General features: G+C 34.7%; 2 protein-coding genes and 1 long non-coding RNA gene across 4 annotated transcripts; 2 read left to right on the forward strand and 1 right to left on the reverse strand.

Annotated features, from left to right (window-relative positions):
* Positions 1–5,366: 5,366 nt before the first annotated feature.
* On the forward strand, positions 5,367–8,512 carry LOC131661871 (ribulose bisphosphate carboxylase/oxygenase activase, chloroplastic-like). Its single transcript, XM_058931515.1, has 7 exons — positions 5,367–5,523; positions 6,494–6,819; positions 6,908–7,013; positions 7,109–7,194; positions 7,309–7,781; positions 7,885–8,185; positions 8,266–8,512. The coding sequence occupies exons 1-6, from the start codon at positions 5,485–5,487 to the stop codon at positions 8,163–8,165; spliced, it is 1,311 nt and encodes a 436-aa protein (XP_058787498.1). The 5' UTR covers positions 5,367–5,484; the 3' UTR covers positions 8,166–8,185; positions 8,266–8,512.
* A 1,863-nt stretch (positions 8,513–10,375) lies between these two features.
* Positions 10,376–14,188, reverse strand: LOC131656101 (uncharacterized). 2 transcript variants are annotated; one of them, XR_009299989.1, is made up of 4 exons: positions 13,153–14,188; positions 11,728–12,327; positions 11,411–11,641; positions 10,376–10,589 (listed from the first exon to the last, which is right to left on the reverse strand). It is a non-coding gene; the product is annotated as an uncharacterized LOC131656101 (long non-coding RNA). The 2 variants fall into 2 exon arrangements; XR_009299988.1 differs by lacking the exon at positions 13,153–14,188 and having other exon boundaries at positions 11,728–12,886.
* Positions 14,189–14,277: 89 nt separating this feature from the next.
* On the forward strand, positions 14,278–16,758 carry LOC131661872 (L-type lectin-domain containing receptor kinase S.4-like). Its single transcript, XM_058931516.1, has one exon. The coding sequence runs from the start codon at positions 14,588–14,590 to the stop codon at positions 16,646–16,648; it is 2,061 nt and encodes a 686-aa protein (XP_058787499.1). The 5' UTR covers positions 14,278–14,587; the 3' UTR covers positions 16,649–16,758.
* The last annotated feature ends 4,268 nt before the right edge of the window (positions 16,759–21,026 follow it).

Below are 21,026 nucleotides of genomic sequence, written 5' to 3' on the forward strand. Positions count from 1 at the left end.
TTTCGAGGACGAAAATCTTTTAAGTGGGGGAGAGTTGTAACAACCCGATTTTATTAGTATTTTTATTAATTATATTAGTGATTATATTATTTGGGTGTTTTTAATATTTATTTATTTATTTAGTTATTATGTGAAATAATAATTATTTGAATATTTGATTATGTATGTAATTGTGTTATTTAGATTAATTGAGTTATTAGGATGATATAACTAATTGGGTCTAATTAACTAGACTGAGAGTTGGGTGGGTTAAGCCCAATATAACAAGATTAGAGTAGTAAGGGATCATGTTAGAAAACCCTAAAATGAGATAGAAAGATGGAAAGAAGAGAAAAGAGGCTAGAGAGAAGAGAAGAGGAAGAGAAGAGGGGGGTAGATTCTTGAAGAAGAGGGACTAGAAATCCAAGGTAAGGGGGATAATCCTTGTTATCTTAAATGAGTATGATTTGGGTAATGTTGTATGTGTTAGAAAATGGGATTTCAATTTGGGTATTTTCATAATTCATGAGATTTGTGTTGTTTGGTGTTGTTTATGCTTAGAACTGGTAGAAATGACATGTAATAATGATTCCTTACTTGATTCCATGGGTGGGTTTTGATTTATAACATGTTTGATGAAAAGAATGTGAAAACCTAACTTTGGGGATTTGGGTGAAATTCATAGATTTGCATGATTAATGAGGTTTTGATGAATCTAATGATACATATGAGTTATATGTGTGATATGTATGTGAGATTCGTGTGCAAAAGATTGAACTGAACTGTGAATTGAGTGATGGAATGAGAAATGGGAACTGTGTTGGCTTAGCGCAGAAATTCATTTCTGCCCTGTGTTCGCAACGCGAAAAATGGTGGCGGCGCGAACTGAATGAATTCTGGAATGACTTGTTTCTGCCTTGTACTTCGCGGTGCGACCATGTCTTGGCGGCGCGAACTGTGCCCGGAATTATTTTATTGTTTGTTTGAGACTTGACTTGTATACCTATTACTCCTATATGTTCATTATGTATTATAAAATTGATTAATTAACATGTGTGAGGTATAATAGGATGTATTATGTAATATGATATACCTTATGTAACTTCATGTGAATAAATGGTTAGGAATATGTTTTAGTAATTAAATATATTGCATTGAATCATGTATGTGAGTGTGAATTGGTATGATATATGAATGTTACCTTGTTTCATATATGTTGGATGTTTGGGGATGATAAATGCTATTTGTATGCATTTGTGTGGAATTATATATGTGTGGAATGAGATGATGAAATTATATGACATGTTCTTGTATTGATTCATGTTTGTATATAGTTGGGACTGTTTTGATGATGGTGTTGTTTTGTTTTGATATAGTGAAGTCATGTTGGTTATATGTGGTGCAAAGTTGTGAAGATGTGATTGTGTAGTTTAAGAGATAGGGGGTCGTCTTAAATGCATGAGTCTTGATTTGTTGCACGCGTACACAAGCATGAGTTTTTGAAAGTGGCAATGTTGGGTAATCTCGCGAAGGTTATTTACTTGTCCCAAACCTAACGAGTATGGGGTTTGAAAGCTTAACGAGTATGGGGCTTTGAGGTGGTTATCTAGTCTAGGGAGAATGACAATCGGCATGACCAGAAATGATAACAGAGGGATCCACATGCATATCGCATTGAGTCACACTTGAGTCGCACGTATCGGTGTGAATGTTTATATTGTGTGATTTATGTGATATGATTGTGTGGATGATTATTGATGATGATATGCATACATGTGGGTTGAGATATTCCTTGATATGAATTGTTGATGTGATGATGAGATGATATATGTAATTGAAGCATATGTGATGAGAATGTGAATATGTGTATACATTGATGAATATGCATATATGTGGAACTTGATGATGTGATGCGAATATGTACATTTGTTGTGATGTGTGCATAATTGTGACGTGTTGATGGTTATTATGCATGAATTTTATATGGAAACACTCATGTAATTGTATAGATGTGGGTATCATGTATACTTGAATTGTGTATACTTGTGTATATTTGGATGGCGATGAATAAGTATGTTATACATGACTTATGTAATGAGCTATATCGTATGCCATAACATGTGATCCTTGATGTGTTAGATGTGATACATGTTTATGCTATTTGAAGAATTCTTGGGATTGTAATGTTTGTTATGCATTTCCTATTTCATGCTTATTTATTATAACTTGAACTCTCACCCTTCTGTTGGAATGATGTTCTTATGCGACATCGCTCAGGTACCGAGGATAGCGGTGTTCCTTGTGAGGAGTTTCTTGGAGTTGCGTTTCTCCTTTTTGTGTCTTTGACTAGGTAGTCGGTCATGTGCTCTGGTCAATGTAACACTTGGTTTGGGGTTATCTTTTATATCCGTTTGTTGGATTTATGTTTGAGGATTTATGTATGCCTCATTTATATTCAGGTTTGAGTTGATACATGATATTTATATGATGATGTTGTTGAGAGGCCTTAGTGCCAAGATGATGATGTATGGCGAATGATTTATGGGAATCATTCATGTTTGGCCATTTATTGTTGATGAGATGTTTTTATTCCGTTGTGGTATTTGCATGTGCTGATAATTCTTTAATCCATGTTGCAAAGTGTTGACCATTGCATGTTATTTAGAAGAAGTGTGTAATACCTCCATGTGATGCATGCTTAGTTACTCTGATTATGCTTTATGTATGCTTATTTTAGTAGTATAGATTTGGGGGTGTTACATCACACATAGTAACTCGCATAAGATCTTCACCGCACATCTTGATAGTATTTGTTTGATCTGATAACTTCGATAGACATAGTCTTGCACACAAACAAACATTAGAAATAAAATAGTTCTTTCACAAATACTCCATTATTATCATCAAAACTCGGAGATATATTGCAGAACCAAATTTTGTTCTTACAAGTTCTTGGTTTCCTAACATTATTGAGGAAATTAGGGATGCTTTTTTTTGTAAGAAGCTTGGTATTCCCAAGCTTAGATTGATGTCTTCTTGAGGGTTCTTGGTTCTTGTCCCCCTCTTTGTTCTTTTTTCTCTTTGAATGAATTTCCTCTTGGATTAAAAAAAATTACACACATAACTTCTTGAGTTAAAAATATTTGATGAAAAATTCCATGATGAGACAGTAGGAACATGAAGGAAAATCGAAAGTGTAAGAGGAAGATTCTAGTTTGTTTAGTCTATGCTCGTTAAAGATTATGTTTTGTCGGTTCATACTTTTCTTCATATTCTCCAAGCAATTTTTTGTTTATTGACGGAGAAAGAAAGTCAAAGGAAAAATGAATGATTAGAATCTATAAAATTGAGGTGTAACACTGCCTCATATGCATACGACTATGTCCAGTGGTATTTTAGAGTGTCATATCCTTATTTGACACGAAATGCTGAGGTAGATATATGTTGAGTGGGCTAGGCAAGATCATGATATTAATGTGTTATTTGCATGTCGTCGTATTCTGTGTTGGTGATTTTAGTATCATCAATGTATTTTGGTAATAATGTGATTTATTGTAGGGCGATGCAATTATGCGTTAAGCTTGAAACGAGTTAGGGTAGTGGGGAGTGCACGCTCGTAGAGCCAAACGTGCAATTGAATACGAATAATAGAAACGGGGTCCAAGGGGCGGAGCCCCTGGCGGGGTGTGGGGCAGCGCCCTGCCGGGGTCCAAGGGGCAGCGCCCCTGGCTGGGGTCCCGCTAGGTCAAGGACATAACAATTCGTTTGAATAGTTGCACAATTTCCCAACAGACATAACAATTCGTTTGAATAGTTGCACCCGTTTCCAACAGACATAACTGTTTTTCCGAAAAGGTGTGTCTGTTCGTTTCTATTATTGGTCTCCTATATAAGGAGTCTTTTGGTCTCGATTTGGTACACGAAATTACATACTTCCTCTCTACATACTGATCTGCTCTCCATTGTCAGAAACAGATTGTTCTTCAAGAATTATCCCCGCAAAGATTTCGTGAACCCGACAAGAATAGGGTCGAAATACTTTGTTCGGAAAGTGAACAAACACGATTCTTGAAGATATCCAGGATTATCATACTACTTTCTAACATTATGGAGCATACGCGATAGGGTATAGATAATGGAAACTTCCCGAAAGACACTTCTAGGAGTACCATTGTAGATGTCATATTTACTGAGCCACATACGACATTGCAATACAGGATGTAGCTAAGAAACAAGGGGGCGATATACATGATCTATTACATAGGTGTTTTCCTATAAAAACATGTCAAAGTTTATAGTGAATACAAAAGTGTATGTCCGTATTTTTATACAGAGATGCGTCTCCGGACTAAATTATGTTAAAAATGAAGGTGTCTCAGGTAGGAATGGTTAGAGTGCATATAGGGTGAATATGGATATGCATCTTCAAACAATATTAAGTCAAAAATGTGGATGTCTCGGTTAGGAATGGCTGAGTATATATTATATTAATACATAAATGCATTTTCAAATTAATTTCTAATAAAAATAAAGATGTGACTCATTTACGCAAAATAAAGATGTGACCCATTTACGCATAGATTTATTGTAAATGGGTCAATTCAAAAATATATTTCATAATTAGTAAGAGTATTTTTCATATTTTTATAGGATGATTCTCCACTTAAAGTGGAAAAAGCAATCTTTTTTTATTCACTGACTTCTATTTGTTTAAACCTTAATTCGGGTGCTAACCGCTTTAACTAACCATTTAACTATTACTATTTAAGGGTAAGCAATTGCTCTTGTATTTATGAAGCATAGCACAAAAGAAACTCGCAAAGTTTTAAACTTCCTGTAATTGCAGTATGATGAAAATTATAGTACCTAGAGCCACATCAAAAATGCAATTGAGACAATGAGACATAGATTGATGGGGTCCAATCCCTTTAAATTATGAAATTATCTTGAATTTCCAAATTAATTTCGTATTTCAATAATTCTTTTCAATTACTATACAACTCCAATTTTTCTCCATCTGAAAACACTCTAAACAATTTAATCAAAATCAAAATAGATAACTTGAAAATTGCAACATTATTATTGGCCACTGACCAAACAAGAAGAAACTGATGTTTTATCTTTTAGTGTAAAATGACAATAACCAATGCTTGATTTTTTCTTTAATAAGATGAGATGAGATGAGATGAGTCCTATCCAAGTCTTGTGTGGTGGTAACAAACTCTCCTTAATACATGTGGAGCTGGAAAAACCTTCAATTCCAACCTCAAGGTCTAAGCTTAAGAGTGACTGAGAAATCCAAGCAATCTATGCTTGCCACGTGGCAGCTTAGTAATCTTCATTGTGTGGACATTATGGTTTCTGTGACCAATCCTATTGTTACACCCTATCAATTAATCAGCTATTATAAGTGCCTCAATTTGATCACAAAATTGCATAGAATAATTTGCTTCAACTTCAACTACCTTCCTCTTTTGTGTGGTACACCAATCAAACCACTTATCCATGGCTGCTTCAGTCTCCACTGTTGGAGCTGTCAAAACTGTATGTATAAATTATAATTCTTTTTCTTCTATTACTATTTTGTATTATACATTACTGCAATTGTATAGTAATGGCTAATTGTGTTTTCAATTGGATTTTTGTGATGTTTCGCTGATATATAGTGGTACTTAATAGTTGATATGCATGTTTATATTAGCACAGAATTTATAAATACCATATTAGAAGGGTGATTAGTTTGTCCTACACTTCTATTTTGACATAATTTGATGCATGATATAACTTATTTGGGCCTGTTTGAATTGGCTTAGTTAAGCTTATTTAGTAGTATAAATACTTTTGAGACTGTTTGTGATAGCTTATAGAAGTTTATGACATATCTGTTGTAACTGTTTTTTCAACTTATTTTTATAAACTTTACAAGATACTTTATGAAAACTACTTATATCTTATATAAAAATAGTTTGATTTTTTTACTTTGTTATGTAAATAGTTTATACATAAACACTTGTATGATAATCACTTATGGTATGTACTTTAAATAAATTATTTATCCAATCAGTTTTGAATATAGTATAGAGTGACGTCTTTGAAGGCATATAAGATGGGCTATCGCTCGGGGTTTAAAATTTATCACAGTTAAACTATAGTTAAATATGTTTTCATAAAATAGTTGTTACAATTAAACCGTAGTTAAAAAAGACCTTAATAGTTTTATCATAGTTAAACTGTAGCTAACCTACACAGTGCATTCAAAAACATAAGATGACTCTGATAGTAAGAAGGGCTTGATCTACTGGATCATGACAGAAATTGCATCTTAAATTTTTTTACACACATTTTGTCATGATCCACTAGATTTTTTCACTTAAATTGGGGCACATTTTTCCACCTGAATTTTTTCATTATAAAAAGAGTGATTTAGAGTAGATAATAAAGTAAAAAAGGGGGGAGGTTATTGTAATTTGAGAGAACTGAACTCTTAATAATATGAAATGCTGTGATGTTCCAGATGAGCTTGAATGGCTCAGTAGTAGCAGGACCTTCAGTTTCCAGTTCATCTTTCTTCGGCACAAGCTTGAAGAAGATTAATTCTAGGCTTCCAAACACTAAAGTTTCCTCTGGAAGTTTCAAAGTTTTTGCTGCTAAAGAGATCGACCCTGAAAAGCAGACAGACGGAGACAGGTGGAGGGGTTTGGCCTATGATATTTCAGATGACCAACAAGACATCACAAGAGGAAAGGGTTTGGTTGATTCAGTTTTCCAAGCTCCACAAAATGCTGGAACTCATTACGCAGTTATGAGTTCTTATGAATATGTTAGCACCGGACTTAAGCAGTGAGTGACTTGTAACACAATTTTGTGAATTCGAAAACAAATAAAATAGTTTATTAGTCTAAAATTTGTGATGATGAATGTGTTTTAGGTACAACTTTGACAACACTATGAGTGGTTTTTACATTGCTCCTGCTTTTATGGACAAGCTTGTTGTTCATGTCACTAAGAATTTCATGACCTTGCCTAACATCAAGGTATGTAAATTAGACACATGATTTCCTTATAAACTATACTATGACTTTAGCAGAATTGTGAAACATATTCAATGTTTTTGTTTTTGTTTTTCTAGGTTCCTCTAATTCTTGGTGTCTGGGGAGGCAAAGGACAGGGAAAATCTTTCCAAGCTGAGCTTGTTTTTGCCAAGATGGGAATTAAGTGAGTTCTTACTACACTAGCCGGTTTGATGCGCAACTTATGAACATGTTTTCTTGTAACGCGATAGTTACGCTACCTAACTCGTGTCTGTTTGATGTTGAAATTGTGATACAGCCCCATCATGATGAGTGCCGGAGAGCTTGAAAGTGGAAATGCAGGAGAGCCAGCAAAACTGATCAGACAGCGATACCGTGAAGCTGCTGACATAATCAAGAAGGGAAAGATGTGCGCTTTGTTCATCAACGATCTTGATGCAGGAGCAGGTCGTATGGGTGGAACAACCCAATACACTGTCAACAACCAGATGGTGAATGCCACACTCATGAACATTGCTGATAACCCCACAAATGTCCAACTCCCTGGTATGTACAACAAGGAAGACAATGCTCGTGTTCCCATCATCGTCACTGGTAACGATTTCTCAACATTGTATGCTCCTCTCATCCGTGATGGACGTATGGAGAAATTCTACTGGGCTCCTACTAGAGAGGACCGTATTGGAGTCTGTACTGGAATATTCCGTCATGACAATATCGAAAATGATGACATTGTCAAGCTTGTTGACACCTTCCCTGGTCAATCCATTGGTAATCTATATATCTGTTTATCTATCTGTCTGTTTTATATATCGGTGTGTCTGATATTGACAATCATTGTAAACACTATCTCATTCACGTGCTGCTAGTGCAGATTTCTTTGGTGCATTGAGGGCTAGAGTGTATGACGACGAAGTGAGGAAGTGGATTTCTGGGATAGGTGTTGAGGCAATTGGAAAGAGGCTTGTGAACTCAAAGGAAGGACCACCACAATTTGACCAGCCTAAGATGACCCTAGAAAAGCTGTTGGAATATGGTGGCATGCTTGTCCAAGAACAAGAGAATGTGAAGAGAGTCCAATTGGCAGACAAGTATTTGAGTGAGGCTGCTCTTGGTGATGCTAATCAAGATGCTATTACTAGGGGAGCTTTCTAAACAAGAGGCCTTTGTTGGAGGTTTGTATTTTCCTTAATTTTACTCCAATTTGATCAAAATTAGAAAAACCTGGTCTAAAAAAATCTTGTTTTCTTTGCAGGTATGACATGTTCCTGTTCTTGATTCAAATGCCTCAAACTTTGATCCAACTACTTGAAGTTGTGGTGGCACGTGCTTGTAACATTCTCATTGTATCATTAGGTGGAAGGAAAAGATTCCAAGTTTGAGATGATTTTATAATATTTTTCTTTTTTGAGTGTCTTTCTGTGTAATTTTGTTATATGTACAATGTTATATTTGTATTTGGCGCCTTTCTCTTTCTACCTATTACATCCTTGATTTCTTTATTTTCTATATGCTATTATTTTATATGTATTATCCTAATTATATAATGAAATTCAAGAGTACTTGAATAAGATGGTAAGAGTCTCTTTCAGATTAACCAGAAGTTTTGGATTAGATCTAGCAATGAGCACGCAACACAACAGTGTTTAAAAAATCAAAAGGTCACTGCTCCCTTCAAATCCCTTCAAATATAGAACGTAAAATTTCCACTTTCCTTGACTTTCAATAAAATTTACTCCCAAAAAGTCAAACATATCTATACCAGAATGTTACTTTACTTACAAACTAGTAAGAGACCCGTGCTCCCGCACGGGTAATTGAATTATGATATTGTGTAAATAACTATAAAAAATATAGTAATTTAAAATCTTCAAATAATAATCATGAAATAAAAAAATAACAACAAAATATATGTTAATATGATAACACATGAATGAATCTTAATATAATAACACATTGATAGTATAAAATACAAATGTAAAATTTTAGATATAAATGTAAAATTTGAAATAATTTACTTTGGTTAAAATGAACAGTAATCATATAGATTTAATTATATTAAATAATCATACACAAAGAAAAAAATATATAATTGTGAGATGGAGAAGAAATTAATATTTAAAAATAAAGATTTGATTTCTTAAATTAAAATAATGATTGAATAAACTAAATTAAATATTGTCTTGTTAGTGACGTGTGAAATAAATACATTATCATGTAATTGATATGGTATATTATTATTTAAATATAAATAAATTTGAAATTAATTACTAAGAAAAAAATGTAATTGATATGGTATATTATTAAAGAATTATGGTATATTATTAAAGAATTATACAAAGAAAAAAATTGACCCATGAGACGGAAAGAGAATAAAAAGAATTTTAACATTTGAAAAAATAAATAAAATATGTATTCAGTTGATAGTGACCCGTAAAATACAACCTAATAACATATAAATTTATTTAATATTGTACAAAATATATTTAGAAACATGTAAATTTAAAATGAATGATTTAAGAGTTTAATTTATATGCATTGACAGCAAGGCCGTCTTTGAGGGCGTGCAAGACGGGCTACCGCACAAGGCCTCAAAATTTTCACACTCAACATGTGGCTAAATATGACCTCATAAAATATTTATAATGGTTAAACTATGGTCTGATAGAGCCCCTATTTGTTCTTTCATGATTAAACGAAGACTAATCTACACAGAAGACTAATCTACACAGGGCCTCAGAAAAAATAGAGACGACCCTGATTGACAGTGTAAAATTATTTTACACTGTCATCTAATAGAAAACTAACAAAGTAATTTGTCATTAAAAGAACTTTTAAATTAAAATGTGATTTATTTTGATACAAAATTGTGATTGGTTGACAGTGTAAAATTATTTTAGACTGTCAGTGTATAAACCATTTTCTCATAATTTAATTATAAAAGAATAATAGTCATAAAAAATTGCAAAGTATTGAAAGACACCTCTAAAATTCTCTTTTATTGATAAATTTTAACAATTAATTTTTAGAGTAATAGTAAGAAATAATGATTACTGTCAAAATAAATATTGAAAGACACCTCTAATAGACATTTTTATTAAATCAAATGAGAAGATATGATGTTAGGTATGATGCTTAGAATAGATATGATATACGCATTATATCTCACTCAATATATATTGGGAATTTCATATCAGATAATAGGAAAAGCTAAATAATTTTCTAATGAAATGTAATTTGTTTTTTCTTTATAAGTTTGGCAATTTAAATTATATTCTTTTAGTCATTCTGCAATATCATTCGCGCTAGATAATTCTACAAAGAAATGTAATTTGTTTTTTCTTTATAAGTTCTGCGTTCTAAAATATATTCTTTGATTAGATTCTGCAATGTATATTTACTACAGTTAATTCATAAGCCTGCACACTGAAATTTGTCTACCTAAACATTATAGCATAAAATAGGCTTCAAAACATGTTATAGCTTCAAAAGAACAAAAAACTCTCATCTGGGATAAATTCTAGGTGTAATGGATGCTCTTTTTTCTCCACCAAAACTCTCTGCCACAGAATGATCAACCTGAAGAAAGAAAAAAGATAGAAACTCATTGATTAGAAGGCCAAGTTTTACTCAACAAAATTCATGAGCACCACAAAATAAATTTCTAATAAATAAAGGAAATCACTAAGAACAAATAATTAAATTTAAGAGAACAATAATAAATGCTATATCATATCAAGCAAGTGCACAGGCAGTAGGTACCAGGTACTCGGAAGACATTGTCACTCATTAAACTCATTAAATACAGGCAGCAAGTATCAGACATTTAGAAATAAAACTCAATATTTTCTTCTACAATACAATCACTATCAGACTCAATATTTTCTTTCTTTTGCTGCTTTGGTAACTAATTTTATCTCTTCTCTCCCTCTTGTCAGAAACCCTTTGACCAATAACATGCTAGTAAGTGCGTTTCGCTTCTTATTTATAATACTAATAACTCTGAACCAATTGTTCATTGCACTGCTTCTCCAGCAGTTTTCAGCTGAAATGGGAAAACGATGTTACCCAAGCAGCACTTAAGATAACAGTTAATTTTAAATTTGAAGTAAAGACACAAGATCAACAATGCTCAAGTTATCTATATTTTTCAAAGAGGCAACACAAAAGGATTAAGAAAATCATATCTTCAAATTTTGTAGCGGTGATAGAAGAGCTGTTAGAGAGTTATGCGGTTCTTCTCTAAAGGAGCAATAATAGAGGCAAACAAACAAAAGTGCAGGGAACAAATATTTTAAACATTCACCATAAAAGTTCCCTATGGCCTTACTCAAGAAAATGTATCTGAACAAATATCTTACAAACTGCAACAAACAAATATATAGGCAGAAAGTATATACATATTCATGTTGAGGCTTTGCTGGACCTTCCTTCTTGAACTGGCATGGAGTACTGCAGATTCCAGAGAATATCTTCTATAGAAGGTCGATCACCGGAAACCTTGCTGAGACAGTTGATGATGATCAGAACTGCAATCTTCAATGATTCATGTGCATAAGTTCCATGGAGCGAAGGATCAATAGCACTCCTCAGCGCGTCGGTGATGCAACTTCACATAAACCTCTCTCAAGCTAAAAACATGATAAAATTCAAACATGTAACTACCATTATATTAAATATCTAAGTAAGAATGTTATATCATGTTTTATGTATATACCTCATACATCAGCACCTCAACTTCCATAGAAGATGTAACCACTTTGAAAATGATAAGTTCAAGTAGAATCAATCCAAATTGATATATGTCTTCCAGGATCTGTTAATTTAACTACTTTGAAAATGATAATATGTCTTCCATACTATTAAGATGCAAGAGATTAACATCACCAATTTCATATATTTAGGAGACTATTTATTATATGTATATACTTTAGGGATTAAACATGAGGGAAGACACTGTAAATGAAAAGTATTCAGGTTCACCACAATGCACAAACCAAGTTGTGCCTGTGGGAGATTTGTCATGAGGAACATATCCAACTTAGTGATCTGCAATTGCTTTCCTTAGCTGTTGGATCTCTCAGAATCAAATAGGTCCTTGTTTGCAGCTTCAACCTACGATTTTAAATGAGAAGAAAGCCCCAGCTGGGCATAGAGTGAATTTTGCAATTCAGCCATTTGATCTTGCATTTCTAGCATCATATCGTCTCTTCTCTTCAATTATTGCCGCAGTTTCTGTATAACTTCCCGCTTGCTGAAAATATCCGAACCAGATTCTGATTTTGTGGGCACTTTAGTTCCATAGAACCTCCAGTTCCTGTCCATCGTCACATACATAAATCTAAGTCAAATGCAACACATATATTTAGGAAAAATTAACCATTCCAAGCACTCAGTGCCCTGCCCAAAAAAATGGCATCAATGGTAAATTCAGGATTGGATTTGGAATCGTCGTTAATTTGATTAAGTGCTTTTTAAAACTGCAATAAAATCAAATCAATGGTAAATTCACAACAGCTAAAGTACAAACTAACATTTGGAATCGTCATTAATTTGGTTAAGTGTTTTTTAAGTGTTTTCTCAACAATAATTCTTTGACTATAGTGATGAATATTATAGTGTTAATACAATATATAGCTTCATTAGTACCGTTTATTAGATCCAGAATTGCAAACCAAAGCGGCAAAAACACAAACAGACAACGATGACACACCAAAAACATGTAGGGGAAATATGAATTAATGCGAAAAAATTTGTAGAACATACCGTATATATGAAACTATTATTCTCAATAGTTCAAATGTAACTAAAATGTGACAGGGAGTTACTTAGTTCAAATGATATTCACTTATACTAACTGAATAAAACAAACCATATGAAAAGGTTAGGTTTTTCCACTTCCAAAACTTAGAATAAGATAAAACAAACCATATGAACTCTTAGGTTTTGAAATGAAAACACAATAGAAGTTGAAAAAAGTTTATGGTTCTTAAACTGAAACATCAAAGTAGCAGATGAACAAAGTTTATGTTTTTCAACTTTATCTTTCTTCAACATTGATAAACAAAAGATTTTATTTCATAGATTCAATCAAAGTCTACTAAAAAAGTTAGGGTAACAGAGGGAGACAGAGAGACAATACCTTGAGAATGGTTGAGGTTTTGCTGCGAGATAGAAAGCTAAAGTTGATAAAATATAACAGGTTTATAAAGAGAGAAAACCATATGTTAGAAGAAGAAAGGTGAAGTTAATATAAAAAGAACCAGATCAAGTTAAAGCTAAGAGACCATCATCCATATTTTCTACCCGTGAGCTTGTACTGAGAGAGGAACTAAGACAAAACCTTCCATTCAACAGTGAACTCTTTATCTCTTCGATCTCTAATCCATGGTATATCTCTTCAATTGTGCACCTACTTCATTTCCATAAGATTTTTGAAAACCCTAAATATTTTCAAAACAAATTGCAATAAAATGTGAGAGAGGGGAAATAATAAATTAAACTCAGTGAAACATGGATCTAGTAAAACCAACAAACAAAAACATGCTGAAGAATGAAAAAACCCTTTGATTAAAGAAGACCTGCATAGCGTAGAGAGAGAGGGTTTTTCAAAAACCAGGGACAAAAACAATGGTGGTGGCGAGAAGAGATAACGGCGCCAAAAACAGTGGTGGTGGCGAGAAGAGATGACGACGGAAAAACCATTGGTGGTGGCACGATGAGACGATGACTGAATACACGATGGTGGCGACTGCGAGAGGAATGATATCCTTCTTCCATGTTTCTAGATCTGAATCAGAATAGAGAGGAGTTTAGGGGTATTTTTTTGTGATTCTAGGGTTTCAGGGAAAAGAGAAGATGAGAGAGAGAGAGAGAACGAAATTGAAGAGGAAGAAGAGAGGGATAATTTTCAAATGAGCAATGTGGCCAATGATAAAGTGACAAGTGTTGGCTTGTTTGACATAGTACAAACGATGAAGCTTGTTTTGCAGAGGAGTGGGTATCAGGGAAACGAAATGTGCTCAAAAGTGAAATGGAAGTACAAAATTTTTTAGAAGTGACCAATGAGAAGCACACAAATGGCATTGAGCAATATTTATTTTGTTAATTACTTAGATAGCCTTTTGTTAGTGTAAAAAATATTTGAAGGAAGGGTATATTAGTAAGATTGGGCAACATGATAGTATTGGGTAGATAGTAGATTCAGGAATTGATTGTGTCACTTAGAAAAATGCAGACAAGCAAGTGGCAACTTTCTATGCAGAGTTGATGCTGACTCTTGACTCATACTGATTACTTAACCATTCTTGAAACACATATTTAAAGCATGCCAATCAAGGTTCCACTATATTTGAAAAACAAGAATAAAGAAAGAATCGCTTGACATCACATACTAATACTATCCATATTCAACTGTTAATAGAGAAAAAAAATAAAGTAATATGTGGAAGCAAGCATGATGCATCCATCATGCAACCCACGTGGTTAATTAAACAAACAAGCAACAAGCTGTAAAGCACACCGCACTCTCTCTGGTTGCTCAAAGGGTCAATATTCTATTCATCTAAACTAACAACATGCTTCAATTTCAAACCATCATCTTCAACTCTGTCATGGCAAAAACACCACTGTTTCTTCTCTGCATATTGACCCTTCTAGCCTCAAATTCCATACAATCTTACTCGCAGCAAGATGAGTTTTTCTTTGAAGGATTCAATGAAGCTACCACCAACATAACCTTAAACGGAGGTGCAGTGATTGAACACAAGGGCACACTTCGTTTAACAAACGACACTGAAAGAGTAATAGGCCATGCTTTTTATTCAACCCCAATTAACTTCAAAAACAAAACCAAAGTTTTCTCCTTTTCAACTTCTTTTGCTTTTGCAATAGTCCCTCAATATCCAAAACTTGGAGGCCATGGCTTCGCTTTCACCGTTTCTCCTACCAATAAACCCTCCAATGGCTATCCAAGTCAGTACTTAGGCCTTCTCAACCCAAAAGATCTAGGCAACTTCTCAAACCACCTATTCGCAGTTGAATTCGACACAGTACAAGATTTCGAATTCAACGACATCAATGACAACCATGTTGGTATCAACCTGAACAACATGGTATCAAACAAATCAGTCAAAGCATGTTTTTTTACAGATGAGTCAACGAATAAACAAGTTCAAGACCTCAATTTGAAGAGCGGTAGTATAATTCAAGCATGGATCGACTATGATTCCTCAATGAATCATCTTGAAGTTAGACTCTCTCCATTTTCATCAAAACCCACTTCACCAATCTTATCATACCAAGTAGATCAAACACCAATCTTCAAAGAAACTATGTATGTTGGGTTTTCTTCTTCAACAGGGTTACTCTCTAGCTCACACTATATATTAGGTTGGAGCTTCAAAATCAATGGAGAATCCAAAACACTATCATTGAACAATCTTCCTTCACTCTCTTCACATTCGAATCAATCTACTCAAACTCGAAAAGCCACAATCTTGGGTCTATCTATCTCATTTGTGACTCTAATAGTTATAACAATTGGTTTATCTTTATACTTCAAGATGAAAAACGATGATGTTATAGAATCATGGGAACTCGAAGTGGGTCCACATAGATTCCCTTACAAGGAACTGAACCAAGCAACAGGAGGGTTCAAGGACAAGAACCTTATCGGGCTCGGAGGTTTCGGTCGAGTTTACAAAGGGGTGTTAGTGTCACCAAATTCCAAAACAGAAATCGCTGTCAAACAAATCTCCCATGAATCAAAACAAGGGTTACAAGAGTTTATCTCAGAGATCGAAACCATAGGTAAACTCCGACATAGGAACCTAGTAGAGTTACTAGGTTGGTGTCGGAAGGGAAATGATTTGATTTTGGTTTATGATTTCATGAAAAACGGGAGTTTGGATAAGTACATATTTGAACAACCGAGAGAAGTGTTGAAATGGGAAGAGAGGTTTAGGATCGTAAAGGGTGTGGCTTTGGGGTTGGTTTATCTGCATGAGGAATGTGAACAGACGGTGATTCATAGAGATGTGAAAGCTGGGAATGTGCTTTTGGATAGTGAGATGAATGCGAGGTTGGGTGATTTTGGGTTGGCGAAGCTTTATGATCGCGGTGAGAATCCGAATACGACGAGAGTGGTTGGGACGTTGGGGTATATGGCGCCGGAGTTAACGAGGACAGGGAAGCCGACGAGGAGTTCTGATGTGTTTGCGTTTGGGGCGGTGTTGTTGGAGGTGGTGTGTGGGAGAAGGCCGATTGAGGCGAAAGCGTTGCCGGAGGAGTTGGTTTTGGTGGATTGGGTTTGGGATAGGTGGAGGTTGGGGGTGGTGGGGGAGGTTGTGGATGGGAAGATGGGTGGGGTTTATGATGAGGGGGAGGTTTTGTTGGTGGTGAAGGTGGGTTTGATGTGTTCTGATGAGGTGCCGGAGAGGAGGCCGACGATGAGGCAGGTGGTTGGGTATTTAGAGAGGGAGGTGGAGTTGCCGGAGCTGGATGGTTTTGGGGTGAAAAAGAGGGATTTTTTGTATTCGACGTCGTTGGGTTTTGGAAGTGTGAATACTTGGTCGTCGGTCGGTGATGACGTGGACGGTGGGTATGTTTCGTCTTTTACACTTTCCGGTGGCCGGTAGGGTAGGTTGTTGGCTAGTTAAACAAAGCTGACTGCGTCTGTATTTTTCACTTTTTTTCTTATTTTATTTTTTATTAACTTTATACGATATATTTTACTCTTCTTTTTTTACAGTTGTTTTTATTTATTTAAATTATTTAATGTATATTTTACATCCCTAACATATAGAGTATATTATTATATTATTATATTATCACAGCTTAAAAATAGTACCTCATCATATTCTATAGATTTCTCAACCAACCCCATCCTTTTCTACGCACCACCGAATTATCGATTTTGCCATTGTGCTTCCGTAGATATATTTTTGGAATTTTTTTTTGTTAAACATTGTTTTGTTCCATAGGTGCACCTACGGAAGTCCTCCGCATGTGCATTTATGGAAAGATTTTGGTATTATATCTCGCGCCAGACTTTTCCTCTCCCTCATTTTTCACATTTTCAAACTCAACTCTCTCAACTCTCATACTCTCTCAACTCTCATACTCTCTCAACTCGAAACTCTCTTTCCCCTACCTCAAAATCGATATCAAGTTCGGCTACGTTGTCAACATCAACTTCAACTATCTATCAAGTTTAAAGCGATATTCTAATCGATAAGTTTTTGGAATTTTTAGTTATTTTAGAGTAGTTTTGAGATTGAATTAGAATGTGTTATTTAGGTGTAGAAATGAATTGATAGGTTTAGCAATAGTGTTTAGAGATAATGTAGGGGTTGTTTGAGGTTTTAAAAGGACGATCAAGCCACAAAAATTGAGTTTGTAGTGGCTGGAACTGTACCCAGTCGCCATTGTTGCGTTTCTGAGTTTCAGTTGCTTCCGTAGATCCATCTACGGAAGGGATGGGCGTTGGGGCTTTCCGTAGGTCCATCTAAGGAAGCACCCAATGTTTTTGTAACTAACATGCTTCCGTAGGTCCATCTTCCGAAGCACCCAATGTTTATGAAACTACCATGCTTCCGTAGGTCCATCTACAGAAAGATTTTTTTTTATTAATTTCTTGTTTATTTGTATTTCATTGTTCATGTACAGTTACCTATGCAGACATTATGACTCACGGGCCAGTTAGAGATATACATGGGAGGACTGCGCAGCACGCATCTGTGCGTCGCGAACGGGCGCGTGTTATATCTCAGGTGACTGACGGAGTTGTTGTTCCACCTGATACACCCGCTACAGCCGGGCATTCTACACTTGTCCCAGTTGATGGGCTCTCAACTGTTGTTCCAGTTTATACAGCCGCTATAGTCGGGCATTCTACACATGTCCCACTTGATGGGCCTTCCCCGTCTACTACTACTTCACGCAGGCCCCGGGATGATGTTGAGGGTTCCTCACAGATGCCACCCCCTGCAGACGTCGTCGTGGCACTACTTCTACTTCTACTCCTACTCCTAAGCATGTGCCAGTGGCGGGTGATGCAGGATCTGTTGTGCCACCTCCGCATGGACACGAGAATGAGTCGGTGCCAAAGCCTATCTGGTACCGTGTGGGTCCTATAGACGCATCCTTTTTGACAGGGTATGTCGATCATGCAACTAGGCGTATATGGGATGGAGAGGTAAATTTTATTTGTTAATTACTATTTATTTTCGTCAGTTCTGACCTTACTTATTGCTAAACTGAATATAAGGTGAAATTAGCTGTGTTTTATACGCTTCCGTAGATGCATCTACGGAAGAAATTAAATTTTTTCAAAATATAGGGTACTTCCGGATGTGCATCTACAGAAGCTTGGGGCAAAATTGAAATTTTACATGGTGTGTAAGATAAGTATGAGGTGGGTTGAGGAATAGTCTATTCTATTTATAAAAGACAATTTTTTAAATAATTTAATTGTCTCTTTTAAATAGAACATAGGATTAGTGAAAGTATATTATTAATTTACTACTATTTATTTATGTAATGTACATATATAATCATGGTTGCAATGTAGATATGCTAAGAACAACATATGGGTCAAAAACACAATTGTGACTAGGGACTATATTTATAATTTTTGAAATTTTCTCTTTACATTCTTTAGCCTCTCCCAAACTTTTGGTGAAAAGTCTACAATGCTTCTTAAATTTGGAGATACATCTTCAAATGCATCATTTCGTAATTGTAATCTATAACAATATATAAAGGTAAAACATGGTTTTGGTGTAGCCTATTTTCCTTCTAATTATATCCTTTTCAGTTTTTTTTTTAACTTCAACTTCTCTTTACCAACTCTTATATGGCAGTTTTTATTTTTATTTTTCATTCTATTTTTTTATTATTTTATAAATAATTAAATAAAAATAAAAAATCAACACATGAAAAATACTGTTTATATTTTTATTCGCTTGCACACCGAAGAAAGCGGACAGACGGGCACATGAGTGCTCGTCTAGACGCTAGTATAAGATTAATTCGGAGATGCATTTGCAAATGTATAGTTTGAAGATATATCTCTGAAATTACCTGATATTGCAAATCAACCAAAAACTAAAAACATGAGTGTGCAATGAATTGAAAACGAAACAAACACAAACACCAACTTGACATTAAATTAAAACACTCAACATTACATAGATATTCATTAGAAATAATTCAACATTACATATTGTTATAATCGGGATGTTGCTACATAATGATTATATCCTCGATGGATCTTTGAATCTTTCCATCCACTTCAATCGGACCCTTTGATTCATAACGGAGAAAAACACTCCACATAAACTTTAAATATGCATTTGTCTTCAATTCAAAGTTGGTGAAATGTATCTTCCCTTCGCTGTGAAACGAGGGTGACCGATACTCGAGTTTGACAACTCTGTAATTTATTGGAAAGCGTAATATAGTATTCAGTTTGGATACCAGATTTGTGATGGATGTTTCCTAGGTGACCCTAAATGGAAGTGGCGGCTTCTCGCCATTGAAATACAAAAATGAAAGGTGGGGTTATGAACTCATTTTGTAGTTTTTGTGTGTTGTGTAAAAAAATAGGTTGACAGACACCCTATTTATACAAGTATTGGATCACTTTGGACCTTAGAAACCTTATCATGTCATCGGGTTACTTTTCAGATATATGTCTCCGAATAAACAACAACTTTTTTTACAAAAAGAGTAACTTTGGAGATGAATATCCGAAAATCCCTGATTGCTTTTTTTAATTACGTGAGGTTAATTTGGATATGTATATCCGAAACATACCTACACCATAATCAAACCATAATCTTAGTATACTAGCACATATAATGTAAACCATAAGTAAAAAAATAATTCAACATTACATATTGTTATAATCGGGACGTTGCAACATAATGATTATATCCTCGATGGATTTTTGAATCTTCCCATCCACTTCAATCGGACCCTTTTATTCATAACGGAGAAAAATACTCCATATAAACTTTAAATGTGCATTTGTCTTCAGTTCAAAGTTGGTGAAATGTATCTTCCCTTCGCTGTCAAACGAGGGTGATTGATACTCGAGTTTGACAACTCTGTAATTTATTGGAAAGTGCAATAGAGTACTCAATTTGGATATCAGATCTGCGATGGATGTTTCCTCGGTGACCCTAAATGGAAGTGACGACTTCTCACCATTGAAATACATAAATGAAAGATGGGGATATGAACTCATTCTCTAGTTTTTGTGTGTTGTGTAAAAAAAATAGGTTGACAGACACCCTATTTATACAAGTATTGGATCATTTTGGACCTTAGAAACCTTATCATGTCATTGGGTTACTTTTCAGATATATGTCTCCGCATAAACAACAACTTTTTTTTACAAAAAGAGTAACTTCGAAGATGAATATCTGAAAATCCCTGATTGCTTTTTTTAATTACGTTAGGTTAATTCGGATATGTATATCCCAAACATACCTACACCATAATCAAGCCAGAATCTTAGTATACTAGCACATATAATGTAAACCATAAGCAAACAAGAAAATTTAATCAAGAATTACACCATCATTGATGAGGTTATATATTACTTATGTATTAAATTGTATCAAGATTACATCGTTGACGATAATACATTCAAAAAGTGTATCAATTACAATCTAAAATACATCAAAAGATCCAATACCGCATAAATCTACAATTGGTTTCGCCTTCGAATTTTCCTAATTTGATTCTCTTTCAAGCTCGCTCAATTTGGTGAACTCTTCCATCCTCTTAAGAAATTGATCTAAGTTTCCGCCTCATTTGTTGAACGTGTCGTCCACTCCAATGATGTAGCTGGTATTGGACACCTAGGTTTCAAATAAACCTCAACAAAATATAGTGATTTTGAAAGCCACCTTATGCACATGATGAGTCCATAATGGTCTTTAGGTGGACCACACTGAAGTGGAAAAAATGTCTCCAAGAACCCATATCTTGTCAGATCGATACACA

Source organism: Vicia villosa, linkage group LG3, assembly GCF_029867415.1.
Source record: "Vicia villosa cultivar HV-30 ecotype Madison, WI linkage group LG3, Vvil1.0, whole genome shotgun sequence".
NCBI lineage: Eukaryota > Viridiplantae > Streptophyta > Magnoliopsida > Fabales > Fabaceae > Vicia > Vicia villosa.